Source organism: Zalophus californianus, chromosome 16 (assembly GCF_009762305.2).
Source record: "Zalophus californianus isolate mZalCal1 chromosome 16, mZalCal1.pri.v2, whole genome shotgun sequence".
In the NCBI taxonomy this organism is placed as follows: Eukaryota; Metazoa; Chordata; class Mammalia; order Carnivora; family Otariidae; genus Zalophus; species Zalophus californianus.
This window is the reverse complement of record NC_045610.1, coordinates 38,064,873-38,083,300: the sequence shown is the minus strand read 5'-3', so window position 1 is coordinate 38,083,300 and position 18,428 is coordinate 38,064,873. Positions and strand designations below refer to the sequence as shown.

General features: G+C 57.3%; 1 protein-coding gene across 1 annotated transcript; it reads left to right on the top strand.

Annotated features, from left to right (window-relative positions):
* The first annotated feature begins 910 nt into the window (after window positions 1-910).
* GPR179 (G protein-coupled receptor 179) lies at window positions 911-17,692 on the top strand. Its single transcript, XM_027567846.2, has 11 exons — window positions 911-1,962; window positions 3,230-3,338; window positions 5,475-5,562; window positions 5,978-6,213; window positions 7,015-7,083; window positions 7,441-7,550; window positions 7,867-8,102; window positions 8,310-8,448; window positions 9,122-9,227; window positions 9,757-9,903; window positions 11,286-17,692. The coding sequence occupies exons 1-11, from the start codon at window positions 1,169-1,171 to the stop codon at window positions 16,425-16,427; spliced, it is 7,176 nt and encodes a 2,391-aa protein (XP_027423647.2). The 5' UTR covers window positions 911-1,168; the 3' UTR covers window positions 16,428-17,692.
* The last annotated feature ends 736 nt before the right edge of the window (window positions 17,693-18,428 follow it).

Sequence of the window (18,428 nt, the reverse complement as noted above, 5' to 3'; positions counted from 1 at the left end):
TAGGATGACAAAGTGAGGGGGAAGAAGCAGAAGCAAAACTTTGTTCACTCTCTTCCTGTCGCCATTACACAAGCGCGCACGCGTGCACCGCCCCCCCCCCACTGGCTGTGGTTGTTAACTGTGTGGTGCTGGAGCAGACAGGCTCCCCTGGGTGGGGAGGTGAAGACCTGTTGGAGGCTCCCACTCTGTCATGAACGACAGTGACAGTGTGATCCTAGGGGGAGTCCTTCTACCTCTCGGGGCCTTGATTCACGCCTCTGTAATGAGGCTTGAATAACAGGGTCATGGGAGTTCGATGGGGGCCAGTGTGGAGAGTCAGAGCTCAAACAGGGTTTGAGTCTCAACTTAAAGTGAGCTATGTGATCTCGGGTGTGTCTCTGAGCCTCAGTGCCTGCATCTGTGAAATGGGGATAATAATATTGACCTTCCGCAAATGCTTGTGGGAAGGATTCATTGAGATAACGCACACAAGAAACACTTGATAAACGGCCACAGTTTGTATGGAGACTGGCTGTGGTTATATTAGGCTCTCTTCCCCACCTTCGCCACCCCAAATCTCAAATTGCAGTTCGGCAGCACTGTGTTCAGGGTGGGGGGGTGGGGTGGTCCAGGCGGCCAGAGCAGCTTGCCAGAAGCTGCAGCTCGGCCCTTTATCATGCCTGGCGCAACTGCTGCCAGGAGGCTGAGTGGAACAGAGGGGTGGAGAGAGGGGCACGAGCTCATCTGCGGTTGCTATGACACCCCATCCTGGATTTGCCCATCTCTCCTAATGGAGCGAAGGGCAGAGGGAGGGAGGGAGGGAGAGAACCCCTTCCTGTTTCTCTCGCTCTGGAGCTGATGTGGGGTGGGGAGTGGGGGAAGGGAGCCTAGATGCTCGATGAGAGGAGGAGGGAAGAGGGGTGGTGCCAGGATTAAGAGGGTTTGCAATGGGGGGTCACACTGAGAGAGGAGGGGCAGAGCCCTCATGCCTACATCCAGAAGCCAGCTGATGACGTTAGAGAGAAGGAAAATCAGGCAAGACAGCACAACATGAGAGAGAGAGCGAGAGAGGGAGAGAGAAAGTGAGGATAGGAGGCGTGGAGCCAGCCAGCTTCTGCCTGGGCTCTCCTGAGCCACCAGATTCCCCCAGGCAGCCTGGACCCCCGGGTCCCTGAGAGCTGCCCTGAGAATGGGCCCCAGGGCAGTGGTCATGCCCCACCCTGTGTGGGGGCTGCTGGGTTGCTATTTCCTTGGCAGCTGGGCTCTGGGGGCTCCGCAGCCCCTCCGCTCTCTGCCACCTCTGTCCTCCCAAGTCAAACTGGGGTCTGTGCCCATGCGGGTGCCCCCAGAGGGGGCCGAGGCAGCCCTGGCTTTTCTCTACTCCGGAGATGCCCAACAGCTGTCGGGGGCTAATTGCAGTGAGCCTTATGAAGCCCATGGCACAGGAGCTGGACCAGGACTCCCCCCAGTCCTGTGGAGGGCAGCGGGCTCCCTTGCCCAGGCCGCTAATTTCCTCAACATGCTGCTACAAGCCAACGACATCCGCGAGTCCAGTGTGGAGGAGGATGTGGAGTGGTACCAGGCACTGGTCCGCAGCGTGGCCGAGGGGGACCCAAGGGCATACCGGGCTTTTCTGACCTTTGACCCTCCACCAGGGGCCAGCCACCTGCCGCTGGCCCTGCAGGCCACCCGGATGGGGGAGGAGACCATCCTTCAGGACTTGGCTGGGAGCAGAGTACAGGAGGAGAGCCCAACCGGGGCCCCGGACACCTCTGCCCTACAGAAGCGGGTGCTGACCAATGACCTAGGGAGCCTCGGCAGCCCCAAGTGGCCACAGGGGGATGGCTATGTGGGCGACATGCAGCATGTGAAGCTGTCTCCTCCCTTCCTGGAATGCCAGGAGGGCCGGCTCCGTCCTGGCTGGCTTATCAGACTTTCTGCCACCTTCTATGGACTCAAGCCAGACCTCAGCCCAGAGGTCAGGTAAGTAGGTTTGTGCAGTCTTTGACGCACTTGTGGGTATGCGGGGGTGGAGGCCCCTAGTCCAGCCAGCTGTGCGTGGGCCATTTGGCACACACATATGTATCTGGGGGCACAAATGTGTGTATTTGCATTCAGCTGCGTATATTTGCAGTTGACTCTGGGAAATCTGTAACTGTTAACACATACAGGTGTGAGTGCACATGGTGCGGATGAATCAATCCACTCGTATGCAGGTATAGTCATATGTGTGTGTACAGACAGGCATAGGTCTTGGCCCCCAGGTCTGGGTAGTGGGGAGAAGGCAGGAGAGCACTCAGTGTGGATGACAGTGACAGGCCATGCACGAGACGTCTCGTGGGCATTCCAGGAGTCAAACCTGCTGTTCTCAAGCAATCTAGAACTATAAGAGGAGGCTTCTTGAAGGGAAGAAAAGTTCTCGGGGAGAAGCCTGGAACCACTCATTGTCCTTTCTGTCTAGGAGTTGGCCAGGTCCCCAGGGTCACTCCCAGTGGCTATATTCTTACATCAAGTAGGTTCCAGTCCTGCCTGTCCTGACTGGTACACTTCAAATAACTGACTTCCTCCTTCAACCAGAATAAAGAGGTGATTGGGAGCCCTGGTGGGAAGGAGGCAGCAAATGGCACAGAACTGCAAGGCACTCAACAATCAACATTGTTTGTCCAGCTATGTGTCCTATTCATTGCTCCCAGCAGGCTTTCCCTCCTGCCAGCCGGCAACCTGGCCCCTAGCCAGCTCTCCCTGCTCAGCCCAGAGCCAGCGTTGGGAGCACTGGGGCCAGGCAGCTCCATTCCATAGTTCCTTTGCTGTGATCAATTCAGATCTGGTTTGGGCAGAGCGAGGGGTGGTTAATAGCTGAGTTCTGTGCCTGTGCGTGCGTGCGTGTATGTGTGTGTATACATGCAGTGGAAAAGTGTGATAATTCCCTTCAGACAGATCATCAGAACCCCAGCTCCCACATGTCTTGACATGCCCCCTCCCTCTACCCATTGATAGAAACAGGAAATGCTAGGATGTTGAAAAGCTGAGGGATGTCGGGGGAACAACCTACAGGGAAGAAGACTTGTTGCCCACAGAAACAGTGAGGATTAATAGCACTGGAGAAATGGAATGCAGATGTGCCCTCTCTCCTGACACACTGTAACCCCTTTGCTAAAGCTTGCAAAGCTTGCATTGCTCCCTGGCCTGAGGGCACATATCTACCTTGGCATCCTTCACTGCACCCCTAACTGCCAATTCACTGCCCTAGGGGGCAGGTGCAGATGGACGTAGATCTTCAGAGCGTGGACATCAATCAGTGTGCCAGTGGGCCAGGCTGGTACTCTAACACACACCGGTGTGATCTCAACAGCACCCAGGTAAGGATAAGGAGGACGGTGGGGTGGGGCACTCGGGTCCTGCCTCCCTTCCCCTTTCCCATCCCTGCCCCCACCCAGCTCCCAGGAGCAGCTGACCAAAGCATACCAACCTCCGGGCTTCAGGGGAATCCCTAGCAATGAGAGAGACAGAAATGAGATACCAGGCTTTTAATTTTTTAATTTTTATTTTTTAACGATTTTATTTATTTGAGATTGAGAGAGAGAGAGAGAGAGAGAGTGTGTGTGTGTGTGCGCGTGCACGCGCATGGGGTGCAGGAAGGGGCAGAGGGACAAGCAGACTCCCCACTGAGCAAGGAGCCCATCCCACAACCCAGAGATCATAATCTGAGCGAAGTCAGACCCTTAACCGACTGAACTACCCAGGCGCCCCAAGATAACAGGCTATTTAAAAGTGAGGACATTTAAACTGTCAAAAAAAATTCCAATAAAAAATAAAAACTAAAAGAAAAGAAAATTCAGAAATGATATGTTGATGGTCATTTCTGAGAAATTCCCAACTCCTCCTGCTTGATACATAATAGGCACTTAAAGTTGAATGACTAATAAAAAATATGAACCTTGGGGGAAAAAAGTGAGGGGGGCCTAGATGGTTCAGTCCATACAGCATGTGACTCTTGATCTCTGGGGGCCTTGAGTTCAAGCCCCACATTGGGCATAGAGCCTACGTTAAAAAAAAAAAAGTGAGGACACTTACAGCCCACTCCCCATCCCCCACTGGAGATAGCCACCCTCATTCCTTTGAAATCTCAGTATGCCTCCCTGCCTTCTCTCCCTTCTGGTACCGGCTGCTCTAGGATCCATCCCCAGGACCACTTCCTGAGCCCCTGTTAATCATCCCCTTTCCTTCTCCTGGACGACATTCTCCATGTCGACAGAGCTCTTGGTTTCTAAGTGTAATTGTTGGTTGGGGTGTGGGAGTAGTCTTCAAGAAGGAGCTTGAAGAGCTCTGGGATTGGTAAAGGTGATGGAACCCAAGCCAGATGCCGGCAGACTCAAAGCCATGGATGCAGGAGAATCTGGATAATGGAAAGCAATGGCTGGTAATCCTGCAAGCCCAGGACTGAGAAACTGGGAGGGCAGTGAACTAATCCGCTCCATGGCTGCACTTAACCGCATGTCGTGCCTGAGCTGAACCGAAGCCAAGGCGAGCCCTGCAGCCTGCTGGGAGGGGGGGCGGGTTTGGGCATCTGTGGCTCCTTGGGGCACATGTTTTTGGAACTCTAAGTCCAGGGATGGAGAAGGGCTCCCATTATTCAGTGCATTATTAAACCTAGCCACATCACCTCTCAGTGCACATTGGCCTGATTGTGCAGACGGTGGCAGGAACATAGCGTGTTCTAGTGCTCCTGGCAAGAAGGGAAGCTGAGCCGCAATTTCAGAAGCACCACCCTGTAACTTTTCTAGGTGAAGTCAGGCGCTCAATGTAGAACCCCCCAGGGCGAACCCCTTCCTTTGTCCCACTGTTAGGTCTGTCCCTAACCACTGCCCACAGCAGATCTGACCTCATCCGTGTGCTCATCTCCCCTGCCTGAGGTCTGCTCTGTCCCCTGCTGGGCAAACATCAATGGACAGAGCTGGAAAAAAAAGAGCTGGCCTTGGCATCCCTCCAGCCTGGCATTAGCCTGGCATTAGGGCTGGGGAAAGCAGTCCTGTGTCAAAGCCAGATGGCTCCTGGTAGGGAGCTGCTCCTCTGTGGGGGCCTTTTCAACCCACCTGTGAGCCAAAGAGGGAGGCTGATGAGGACCCCTTGAGGCAGGATGTAGGCACACAGGTATGATTGGACTCCCAAGTTCTCCCCACTTCCATCTCCCCCAGTACCTCGCTGTACCAACAGCTGGGCACTGGGAAATGGGTCCTGTGAGGCTCCTGTCATTGCCACTCAGAATAAAAGGGTGATCTCTTCCCATACTCTTTGCTGAAAAGAGGCAATGGCGGGGATAGAGTAGGGTTTCCAGAGAGGGAAGGCTTCCTAAGGACTAGGTAGGACTTCTGGGCGGGGGGGCAGGGGTCCCTCGTATGGAGGAGGTGCTGTGGATAGGAAGGTACGTGGACCCTCCATCTCTTCCCAGGAGGAAAGCCCCATATAAATACCTGTCGTGTTTGTCATCTCCGCAGTGTGTCCCCCTGGAGAGTCGGGGCTTTGTCCTTGGCCACTACCTCTGCCGCTGCCAACCTGGCTTCTACGGGGCAAGCCGCTCCAGGGGTATGTTAACTGTGGTGAGGGCCAGGCTGGGCTGGGTGGAGGGGGCATCTGGGGAGAAAAAGCTGGAATGAGACACCGGGAGAGGTCTTGCGGGGCGAGGGTAGAAGGTCGAAAGAGGCAAGCGAGGCAGGCAGGGTCCAGTGTGGGGTGTCTGCCTTCTGAAAATGAGCCCATACACAACGCGCCAGTCTGACGCAAGTTGAGCCTGCAGTGAGCCCTAGCCTGGCGTCACCTCTTCCTGTTACCCGGTCCTCCCCTGAGAGTATCCATTTCCTCACTCTCCCCCCTTCCCAGCCCGACCCCGGTGGTGACAGACCGTCGGAGGGCAGGGAGAGGGCTACGGTGACCAGTGGGAGAAAATGCTGGTAATGCCCCGGCCATGCCCCTCTCCTTGCACCCATCTTGTTCTTTATAGGGTTGGAAGAGAGTGCCGCCCAGCCTACTGGGCCATTCGGCTCCCCTCACAGCAGCTCTGGGGGGCTGCTGCAATGCCAGCCATGTGCTGAGGACTGCACCAGCTGCGTGGATGCCAGGCCGTGCCTGGTGGAGGAAGCCTCGGTGCTGCGGGTGGCGGTGCTGGCCTGCCAGACCTGCTGCATGTTGGCCGTCTTCCTGAGCATGCTGCTCGCCTACCGCTGCCGCCGGAGCAAGGCAAGGAAGGCCCCACATCTCCTGCGCATGCCCTACCTATATGGGGTCCCTAGCATCAAGTAGGGGCCAGAGACTCCCTAAGACTAGAACTCAGAAGAAAAGGGCTCTGGTCTTAATTCTTAATCTAACCCACCAGGTGACATTGGGCAAGTGACCCCACTGCCTTAAATTTGTTTCCTCACCTGTAAAGTGTAGGCATTGGACTTGATTCAAAACGCTGTAGGCACTGGGGAGAAGTGATCTAGACCCTCATGGAGCTCCCAGTTGAACACAGGAAGTAGGCATATAAAGAAAATGACAACACAGCAAAACAGAGGCGAGGATGGAAGAGTGTGTTGGTTGCCAGGGGAGCTCCGAGAAAGGACCCAGTTGTCCTGCCTGAGATGGTCTGGGAAAGCCTGTCTGGAGAACGTAACATTTGAGCCAGGCTTGAAGGTCAACTGAATGGTTATCAGGCAGAGAAGGGGTTAGCAGTCTGACGCAAAGTTTGGGGGAACGTGTGAGATCCTTCTAGCTCCAGCAGCTTGTGACCGCAGCCCAGGTCTGCAGCCAGGCCCCAGCTGGGACTGGGAGAGGCTTGGGGCTGGGGGACAGGAGCTATGTGCAACCTTGGTCTTAGCCTGTGGTGGGGGTGGGGGCTGTGGCTGTGGACGGAGAGGGAGGAGCTGATGTTACAGGGTGAGGCCTTAGCCCAGGGCCACCGAGCGACCTCTACAACAGGCCTGAGATTCTCCCCCACCGCCGCCCAGGCTCTGCCCTCCCACTGCCCTGCTCACCCACCTCTCTTTCCTGGGTTCACAGAGGATCCGAACCTCTGGTGTGGTCCTGCTGGAAACCATCCTTTTTGGATCCCTGCTGCTCTACTTCCCTGTGAGTTTGTGGCCAGAAACTGGCCCCACCTGATCCCCGCCTGGCACCCTCCAAACCCCAAAATCCTTCCTCCTTTCTGCCCTCTTAGGGAGATTCGGAGACCTCAAAATCCCCGTACTCATATCTACAAATGGCAGGTTGGCCTGGTGAGCTCTGGAGCCAAAGAGCCTAGGCTAAAAAGAGCTCCCTGGCCTACTGTGTGACTTAGGACAAATAACCTAACCTCTCTGATACTTCCTCTGCTCTCTGAGGAATGGAGGTGACAACGCCTCTATGGCAAAACTGTTAGGAAGATCAGCAGATCAGAGAGAGGAAGTGTATCGGAGAACAGCGACTTTTGTCCCCCCCTTCTCCCAGGTCTTCATCCTGTACTTCAAGCCCAGTGTATTCCGCTGCATCGCTCTCCGTTGGGTCCGGTTGCTGGGTTTTGCCACTGTCTACGGCACCATTATACTCAAGCTTTATAGGTAGGGTCGGGGGCAGGCCTTGCTCTTGGGCTGCTCACTCCAGGCGGCCCCGGCTCGTTCTTCCCAGCCAGACCCTTACCTGCTCTACTCCCCGGTGTACCACCATCCCCCCCCCCCGCCCCAGGCTGCCCTTATCGCCATAGCCCTCCCCAGCATGTAACATTTTAGGGGGCAGGGAGTCAGCAAACCATGGGAAGGACAGGCGGACAGGCAGGCATGGAGGGGAAGGAAGCCATGGACAGAGGCCAGAGACCCGGACCCCCCCTCCTTGGTCCTCCCCCATGCCCCTATCCATCCACCATCCACACCCTTGTAGGGTGCTCCAGGCGTTTCTGTCTCGCTCGGCCCAGCGGGGCCCCCACCTGAGTACTGGGCGGCTGCTGCAGCGGCTGGGGCTGCTCCTGCTGCTCGTGCTGGGCTTCCTGGTGGTGTGGACCATGGGGGCCCTGGAACGAGGCAGCCACACACCCCTGGTGACCCGAGGCCACACTCCCATGGGCCGCCACTTCTACCTCTGCCATCACGACCGCTGGGACTACATCATGGTTGTGGGTGAGCTGCTTCTGCTGAGCCCGCCTCCCTCTGGCCCTCCACGCTGCACCTCCGGGGGTCCTCCTGACCTACCTGGCCCTCCTGCCTCGTCCCCAGTGCCCCTGGCCCAGGCACCCCCCCCCCCCACCGCCCAGCACACCAGGCACAGAAAGGGGCCGCACGGCTGCTGAGTTGGTGCCCGGCTCTCTGCCCCCTGCTCTCCCACAGCCGAGATGCTGCTCCTGGGCTGCGGCAGCTTCCTCTGCTACGCCACCCGAGCCGCACCCTCGGCCCTCCGCGAGCTGCGCTACATGGCAGTCGCCCTGCACAGTGAGCTGCCGCTCTCTGCTGCCTTCCACACAGCCAGGTGAGGGCAGGCCGTCCGACCCACGACTCCTCCCCACCTCACAACACTCGCCTCTCCCAGGCCCGGGAGCCCCATCCCACAGCCACCCTCGACACACGGCTGGGCCTTCGCAAGGCGAGGAAGGCCCCCCCCAATCTGTAGCTCTCTCCCTTCCCCACAGATGCCCTCCCTGCACCCCATGTCTCACCCAGCACCCCAAAAGAGGAAACATGCCCACGCCTAATTCTTCTCCTATTCCTAAGCCACATCTCCAGCACCTCCACCATGCTCCTTCCCACATATGCTCAATTCTCCCTGCCCTTCCCCCCACCTCACACCTCAGCCCATCCGGCAGCAGGCCTGCTATTAAGTGTTCACAAGGACTTGGCGCTGTGGTGGGGGCAGAAGCAACCCACAGGGCGGCCCATAACAGAGTTGGGGGAGCACGGGTTTGTGCTCTAGGCGACCAGAGAGGAGTAGTCTGGGAGGGCTTCTCGGAGGTGGGGGTTAATGTGATCCTTGAGGTAGGACCTATGTCCTAGAGAGAGCAAGAAGAAGGAAAAGGGCCCTTTTCAACCCACCCGGAACCTCCACAGAGATCAGGGCTGGGGCTGGGAGGTGAGCCAGTGAGACAGGTGAGGGGGAAGAGGCCACTCCCACCCACAGCTAACGGTCCCCTCCCTCCCACCCTCAGGTTTGTGCTGGTTCCCTCCCTGCACCCAGACTGGACCCTGCTCCTCTTCTTCCTCCACACCCACAGCACCGTCACCACCACACTAGCTCTGATCTTCATTCCTAAGGTGAGGTCTTCCCCCTCCTGGTTGTGAGCCAGACCCCAGCCCCTTTGTAAGGTGCACCGTGGATCTGCTGCCGCCACAGTGCCCTCTCCAGGTCAGAGTGAGGACGACACCCTGGCGTGAGTGGGCTGAGCCACAGGGGCCTGAGTGAGGAGCCCGCTTGGGGTGGGGGTGGGGAGGAAGCTACTGTATCTCTCTGCCTCCCATCTCAGGGCAAAGGAAATCCAAGCTAGGGCTGGAGGGGTCCAAAAAATCAATTTGGACGCAGTTACAGAGACATAGGTCGGGGAGCTGAAGGACATGGCTAGGAATTGTGGGGGCAGCTGCGTAGGACCCCCCCTCCCCAGTCTCTGAGATAAAGAAAATCAGGGAGGATGATGGGGAGCAAAACTCTTCGTGCCCTTGGAATTGCAAATTAGAGAGGGGCTGAAGATTCCCAAAGTAAAGATGGATTCCACGGGGCAGGTGGCAATAGGAGTAAAGAGGGAGCCAAGCTGACTCTCCCCCCGACCCGTCATACCCCCCCCATCAGTTCCAGAAGCTGGGGGCTCCTCCCCGGGAGGAGATGGTGGATGAGGTGTACGAGGACGAGCTGGACCTGCAGCGCTCAGGCTCCTACCTGGAGAGCAGCATCGCTTCAGCCTGGAGTGAGCACAGCCTGGACCCCGGAGACATTCGGGTATGTGCCGCCCTCCTTGCCTGCTTTGGATGCTTGCTTTAGGGACTGGGTCAGCATCACTGCTGCCCTGCTGCCTGGGCTGTGTACCCTGCAGGGCCCCTCCCCTGCCCCTCGCTTTCCCTCTCTCGAAGACCTGTCCCCCTCCCTTCTCCACCATTGCCCTCAGCCGCCTCTCCTGACTCGGTTCAGATGAGGTCACACACCGCCTAAGTGGAAAGACCCCCAGAGGCCCAGAACCCAGATCCCTGAGGCCCAAGCCACTTGGCAAGTGAGAGTCAGAGCCGTGGGTGTAGCTCTACTCCCAGCAGCAGGGGCATCATGAGGGGCAGCACACTTGGGCAGTTGGTGACCGGAGGGCCAGCTACGGGGCTGTGTAGTTCAGGCGGTTAGTGGCTACCAGAGATTTCCACAGCCGGATATCCATTCCCCGGGCCCGGCAGTCTTAGAGAAAGGAAGTTTTTCCTGAGTCTTACATCAGGAGAGTATCTTTACCCTTCCTTTTCTGCTTAGGGGTGGCATAGTCATGTAACCCAGATCAGAAGCTCAGTGGGTAGGAAATAAGGAAACCGGGCGGTCTCAGCCTGTTGTTTGATAAAACCTACGGTGTGGGAACAACCTCAGGAAGCCATTTTGTCCATTCCCTCCACCTCCACTGGGGCCTCCCTGTCCACCTGACTTGTTTACATCTCCAATTCCCTCCTTGTCCCAACTGCCTCTGCCTGTTTGTCTTTCCCCCGTGTCCTCCTCTCCCTCTGGGCTCCGCCCCCCTGGGAAGAGGCTGAACCGAGGCCCCAGTCGAGCAGAGGGGCCGGGGAGTGTGGAGGCGCCGGCCACAGCAATGCCACCCTGCACCCCCTACTTTGTGGAGCAGAACCCAGTCTCTCTCCCGATGCTGATGCTGGCTCTGGGGAGAAATCCAAAGTAGAAGACTCTCAAAGTCCCATTCCCTTACTTGCACCTGAAGAGGGCACTTTTCACACCACCAGTCTCATGTGACCCTCCTAAGGAAGCTAACAGTAGGCAGCCAGCTCTGGTTACTTCATAGAAGCAGAGGCTCTGAGAGCTCAAGAAAATAGCCTTCAGACACAGGCTGGGTCAGCAGCCTCGAACCCAGGCTTCCCGTCCTCCAGCGGGTGGCCTCCCAACAGATCACAGGGAAAGGAGTGCACCCTGCACCCTCAGACCCGAGCGGATGTGGCTCAGAGCAGACAGGTGGATTCTGAGAGTTCTCCAAGCAGGGAAGGGACACAACCTGGTGGGAAAGAGATGCTCCAGAGAAAATGGTCCAAATAATGGCCGGGAGAAGGGGAGGCAGGGCAGGAAAGAGCTTCGCCCTCTACCTGACAGTGGGCTCCACTCTCCTCACGCCCCCCTCCCCTCAGGACGAGCTGAAGAAGCTCTACGCCCAGCTAGAGGTCCACAAGACCAAGGAAATGGCTGCGAACAACCCGCACCTGCCTAAGAAGCGGGGCAGCTGGCGCCGGGGCCTGGGCCACTCCTTCATGAGGTACCTGGCCGAGTTCCCGGAGGCCCTGGCCCGGCAGCACTCCCGGGACATGGGCTCCCCCAGCCGCGGCAGCCTGCCTGGCTCCTCGCGCCGCCGGCTCCTCAGCTCCAGCCTCCAGGTCTCTGAGGAGCCCCCGGCCCTGCGCAAGTCCCGCAGCACCTATGACCACGAGCGCCGGGGCCACCGCCGGGAGCAGGACGCCCCGCTCCTCGACTCGCTGCTGCGCAGGAAGCTGGCCAAGAAGGCCTCGAGGGAAAGCAGGGAGAGCCTGGAGTTGGTGGACGGGCCCCCCACCCTGGGCTTCCGGTCGGCCAGCGCCCACAACCTGACGGTGTGCGAGAGGCTCCCCCGGGCCCGGCCCGCATCCCTGCAGAAGTCGCTCAGCGTGGTGGCAGGCTGCGGGGAAAAGGCCCTGCTTGTGGCCAGCCAGGCCTACCTGGAGGAGACCTATCGGCAGGCCAAGGAGCGAGAGGAGAGAAAGAAGGCCGAGGCAGCCCTGGCGAGCCCGGGGAGGAGGCCGTCGTCGGCCAGGAGGCTGGAGCGAGCTCAAGGGGCCCCCCTGTCAGCCCCGCCCTCCCCGGCCAAGAGCTGCGGTGTGGACGGCTCCCACATGGCTGCCGCTGCCGCCGGGAGGCTTCAGGAGGCTGTGAGAAGGCTGCCTCACCCACCGGTCCGGCACCAGGTCTCCACGCCCATCACGGCCCCGTCAGGAGCCTGCCCGGGAGAGCTGAGGAGGCTGTCTCCCACCTCCACCTTGGCTCCAGCCCCGATGCCAGCTCCAGCCCCAGCCCCAGCCCCGACCCCAGTCCCTGCCCTGGCACTAGTCCCCATATGCCCCCAAAGCCCCAGTTTACTCACTTTCATCTGCCCCTGGGAGAATGCAGAACTGCCAGTCAAGAAAGGAAATGTGGCTCAAGAAGGCCCCCCAGGGCCCGAGCACAGCAGCCTCTCCCCTGCCCCAGCTCGGGCCAAGCTCTGGAGAGCTCTCTCTGTTGCAGTCGAGAAAGGGGGCACCGCGGAGAGTGCAGTGGTCACAAAGGACGGACGTCTCCAAGGGGGAGCTGATGAGGGCGACGAGGACAAGCCTAAGGTCTTCTCTAAATCCCACAGCCTCAAGACCCCCACGCAGCAGGGTTCCATGCACAGTCTAGGCCTGGCCATCAAAGCTCTGACCCGTTCTCGGAGCACTCACAAAGAGAAGGAGAGCGAGGGAGGGAGTCCTGAGACAGAGGAGAAGGGCAGAGCTGCAGGACAGGGTGTAGGGGCATGCCCCAGATCCCCCAGGCTAGGCTGGCCCAAGGCGGTGGTGAGTAAGCAGGCCACCCTTGCACCCTGTGATGATGAGTCCCTCCAGAACCAACAGAATGCTCACACCAGCAGAATGCTTCAAGTCTGTCACTGGGAGGGCAGCAGGGAACAAGACAACAGAGGCAGGAGGACATCCCACAGTCTAGGGGAGGGGAAAGTAGAGAGAGCAAGTAAAGCGGGGTCTGCTACACTGAGACAAGCCAGGCAAGGCACAGTTGGGGACAAAAGTGCTGAGCGAGCAAAAGAAGCCCCTGGTGCATGGCGGGAACTGCCCAAAGCTGGCCTCCAGCCCCTGGGTGGTGCTGACCGCAAGATGGCAGAGATGTGTCCCAGGGAAGTCACCCAGTCAGAAGCAAGTCAGCCTGACCACGGCTACAAGGCCCAGATCTGCCCCTGGGAGGCAAGCGAAGGGGGCCCCGAGAAGGGAACGTTACAACAAGCTCTAGATGACTCCCAAGAGAGAGGGAAAGCCTCGGAGAAGTCAGAGCCCCAAAGCGTGGCGGCTGTTGCCCGGAAAAAGCCAGAGAGGCTGGTGAGGGGGCAGGAGGCCGTGTGTCCCTGGGAGGGTGCCGATCCCGGGAGTCCGTCCCCTCGGTCAGTCTCTCAAGATTCTGACAGAACCAAGGGCAGGTCTGAGGCAGTGGGCAGCAGAGAAGCTGGAGAGGTGGAGAAGCATCAGTGGGAAGCCACAGGCACAAAAGTTTGTACACCTGACACTGCCAAAGCAGAGCTCTGTCCCTGGGAGGCATTCGAGGGAGAGAATGGGAAACCATTCCAGGAAGGAGTGAAGAAGCTTCCCCAGGAAAAGCAGGAAACCTCCAAGAAAGCAACCTTCTGGAAAGAACAGAAACTGAGTGGAAACTTGGAGTCTTTTTGTCCATGGGAGAGGACAGATTTCCGGGGCCCCTCGGCAGTCCCCACCCCGGCCCCAGGAACCCCTGGGGGCTCCGGGAGTTTGGGCAGCAGCATCTCGGAGGTGGGTCCATGGGAGGCAGGAGATACTCCTATCAGGAAAGCAGAGATCTGTCCCTGGGAGCTGGGTGATGAGGTAGCTGGGAAGGCAATGCTGAGTCAGGGGACAGGGGGAGAATTTCTCCAGGAAAAGGGGAAAGCCTCCGGACAAGGGCTCTTTGCAGAGATGGGAGAACGAGCTGGGAAGGCGGTGCAGAAAAGGGGTCAACAGCAGGAGTCAGTGTGTCCCCAGGAGAGCTCAGCCCCTGGGTCCTCCAGCCCATGTCTAGATAATTCCTCAGCCAAAGCTGGTGGCCAACTCCTTAGCAATGGAGGAAGCAGAGAAACGCAGGTAGGTCCCCAGGAAGATCCCAGGCCAGAGCTGAAGCAAGTAATACCTGCCAGAGCAGAACTCTGTCCTTGGGAGGTAAATGAAAGAATAAGGGAGGACTGGACATCGGGCCAGACAGCAAAAGCAAGAGAATCTCAAAAGGACAAGGAGAAAGCGCCTGGAATGTCAGGGATCAAAGATGGCACAGCTGGGGAAAAGCCCGCAGGACAAATCCAAAAGCAGGAAGCAGTCTGTCCTTGGGAGAACGGGGACCCTGGCAGCTTCTCCCCACAACCAGGTCCTCAAGACACAGACGGACCCAGAGCCAGTTGCCACGTGTCGGGCAGTGTGGGAAGCCAAACTGCTGAGATCTGTCCATGGGACACGGACGACACCGTGCCTGCTGAGAAGGCTGAGGTCTGTCCCTGGGAGGTGGGTGCTGGAGCAGGGCAGGAAGGGGCTTTGGGAGTTGAGGCCATTAGGAAATTTCCAAACGACAGAGGAAAGGCTTCTGCATGTCCTGGCCCCAGCAAGACAGCTGTTACTGCTCCAGAGAAGCCAGAGAGGCCGGCCTGGGAGCGGGAGGTGGCCTGTCCCTGGGAAAGCTTGGATCCAGGCGGCTCTTCTTGGCATTCAGACACTCTGGGCACAGAGAGACCAAAAGCTGGATTCCAGGAACTGGACCGCATGGGCTGCAGGGCAGCTGAGGTGTGTCCCTGGGAAGTGGACAAAGCGCCTACCAGTGAGAAAGCCAAGATTCGTCCCTGGGAGCTGAATGAAGGAGCTACTGGGCTGGGATCGGAACAAGAGAGGAGTGACTCAGCAGAGCAGGGAGAGAAAACTCTAGAAAAGGAGAGACTCACCTCCCTGGGAAAAGACATATCAAAATGGGAGACAAAACGGAGTCAAGAGCAGGAAGCTGTTTGTCCTTGGGAGAAGGACTTGAGGGAACCCTCTGCGCAGGGCCCTGAGGCCTCAGACTCGCCCCTCAGCACGAGTAGCAAAGCAGCAGAGGGACACTCCTTGGAAGTGAGGGATGAGGCAGCAGAGAAAGGGCGCCTGACACAAGACCCAAAGACGGGCTCCCTCCCAGAACACAAAATCCCAGAAAAAGCCCCATCTTCCAAAGCAAAATTCACTATTGAAGATGGGGGGAAAGCAAGCAACAAGCTACAATCTATCTGTCCATGGGAAAGCATGGCGCCGGCAGGCGCTTTCTCTCACCCGGACAGTCAGGGCTGTGACCAACCTAAAGCTGGCTCTCAGGCACTGGTCTACGTTGGGGGCAGGCTCGCTGAGGTGTGCCCATGGGATGCTCCTGCCTTGGATGCTCCTAAACCTGACAGCAGCGCCAAAGCTGAGATCTGCCCCTGGGAGGTGACTGAAAGTGTCCCTGATGAAGGGACAGCAAGCCAAGATGGAAAAGGGCAACCTCAAGAGGAGAAGGGGAGAGTCCCAGGAAGACCAGAGCCCAAAGCTGTGGTGGTTCAGGAGAAGCCAGAGAGGGCAGATGGGAAACATGAGGCAGTGTGTCCCTGGGAGAGTGAAGACTCTGGGGGGCTGCCTCCACAGCCAGCCCTGCGAGCTTCTGACAGGGGCAAAGGCAGTTCTGAGGAAGCAGGCAGTGTGGGGGCCAAGGTGGCAGAAGTGTGTCCGTGGGAAGCAGAAGAGGCTCCATCTGCCAAAGAACTGGAAATCTGCCCTTGGGAGGTGAATAAAGAAGCCGCAGAGAAAGGGCAACTGGAACAAGAGGTGGACAGAAAGTCCCAAGGGCAGGGAGAGATGATCCTTCAAAAGGCTGGAGGGACTGAAGAACACTTTTCCAAAGAAGCAGCTAAAGTCAGCAGAGAGGAGACAGTCTGCCCCCAGGAAGGCACAGATTCGGGGGCACCCTGGCCCCAGCCAGACGCTTCCAAAGCTGGCCAACCCATAGGCAGTCCCCAGGGAGCAAGCAGTGTGGGCAGCAGGATGGCAGAGCTGTGTCAATGGGAAGTCACAGATCCAGAAGGGAATGGGATAAAGGGCATCATAGCAGACATCTGTGATTGGGAGGGAACTGGAGCCCCATCTGAGGAATCCGGCCTTCTGGCTTTAACAGCAACTCAGACAGAAATATTTCTCCCCACAGTCCCTGAGAACCCACCATGCCTTTTAGTCCACAGATCTCCAGGTAGCTTCCTTCCAGAAAGCAAAACCTCCCGCCCTGAGGTGAGCAAGGCAGCCAGTACTTTTACCCCAGAAGGTGTCAGAGAGCTCCAAGGAGCCTCAGGACATGCGCGGAGGACCAGCTCAGCCCCAGAGCCGAGTCTCCAAGAAGCTGAGGCTCAGGAGTCCTCCTCCTTAACTGAAGACCAAGGAGAAGGGGCTTCTACAGCTCCACCTGAGGAACTCTCCCCTCCAAATGTCTATCCCTGGGACTGCGAGTAACAATTCCATCACGTGAGGTGAAACATCAGGTGGCTGGTTTTCAGGAGCCAAGGTCCTTTCCAAGTCCTACATGTTCCCACAAGAGCTGAGTCAGAGACACTGGGCCACCTCCCCTCTCCAACAAGGCCAGAAGTCAACTCATTCTGAAGACAAACTGTACAAGACAGGTGCGGCTCAGAAGACCCCAACAGAGTCTCACCCTCTCTTTACTTCCCACTTTTGTTCCTGCTCCAGAGAACAAAGGCCAGACCCTCTGCTTCTAAGGAACCCTCCCATCCAGCTAGAGGACTGGACACAAGCTGTGTCTGGACACCCGCTTGTGCAGCCAATGTTAGGGAAGAAAGGAAGTCAGCAGGCCCGGCCCACATGTTCTCATACGGAAACCCCCTTTTCTGAGAAGAAATGAAACCATGCAAGGCATTGGCAACATTAGGGACTGAGAAAGGCTGTAAAGGTCACCATAGGCAGCTTGTGAAGCCACTTAATTCAAGTTCAAAGATAAATCAGGCGAAAAATTTAAATGGCTCAGAAGAGGGGCCCAAAATGCCTTAACGACCTTGCCATCTTGACTTTGGATCTCCAGTTCCTGCCGTACTGATCTCACACCTGCCCTGTTTGGCTGCTGACATACAGCCAATCAAGCACTCCTACTTCCTTATCAACATCTGGCATCCAAAGCAACACCAGAGACCGAGAGCACAGAAGAAAAAGCAGTGGCTCCAAGTCCTGTACACTGGCCCGGGGGGAGCCCTCCCTTCTAGACCCCCTCTCCGTCTGCATGTGCCCCTTGCTAGCTTTTTCAGATGGTTCTTCCCCACCTCTGCCCCAGCTCTTACATCTAGAGTTCATCTCACTGGCTCGCTCTCCTCCCAGCCTCCCAGGGCTGTCATCAAAGGGACCCCTCTCTGTTGTCGGTGCAATCGGAGCCAGGGGAGTTTCTGGTTCTGATGTGAGAACTGCTCCAAATCACTTGCTCAGTAACAAGAGGCCCACATCAGTTGCCTTCCCAAGAAGCAAGAAAGCAAGCAGGTCCTGTTTACAGCCGGCACAAGAACTGCCCTCAGAAAGAGTAATGCTACCAGGCACGTTTGAGGCCTGAGGGCAAGGGAAGGTGCATCATGGAAACACAAAGCCTTCTTCTTGGGGCGCTGGGGGGCTCAGTCGTCAAGCGTCTGCCTTCGGCTCAGGTCATGATCCCAGGGTCCTGGGATCGAGCCCCGCATGGGGCTCCCTGCTCCGTGGGAAGCCTGCTTCTCCCTCTCCCACTCCCCCTGCTTGTGTTCCTGCTCTCGCTGTGTCTCCCTCTGTCAAATAAATAAAATCTTAAAAAAAAAACAACTGTTTAAAATAAAACCTTCTTCTTAGCTCAGCTCTATCCTCTCAGTTCAGGCTACTCTTGCTTAAGTGGTCCTAGAGAACAGTGCTAGAATGAGAGCATACGATCAGAGGAAAATGAGGAAGGAGAAAAGCACTGGTCAAAGTCCTGGCATTGGCAGGGGTGAGGTGAGGGGAGGAAACAGACAGACTAAACATGGCCGAGCTTGGCAGGGGCCCCGGAGATGGCAATAAGCCCACCCTCTAACTGCGCAGATCCTGGTGCCATTCACAGGGAAGAAAAAGACAAAACAAGGAGACCAAACACCCAGTGGGGGAAAAAATGAGTTTGCATATAAATACCCTGGGCAGCTTCAGGACTTTGCCAGAAAAAGTAGCAAAATGCTCTATTTCCAAAACAAGGAATGGAAAAACCCAGTCTTTCAGGGACTCGATGCCCTTGTTCCCATATCTAGCCCCTCCCACTTACCTGGTCCCTTGCCCTGGGAGTTCAGAGCAGTAATTAAAGTGTACTGTTGCTCTGGGCTCTGGCTAGTTAACCTCACTGCTTATAAGCCGATGATAATTTTGCTAACCACACATCAGAACAAGTCCATTGGGTCTGGTCTAGCTGGGAACAGAAAAGTTGTTCCTATATCCCCTGCTGTGAAATAAACCATGGGGGAA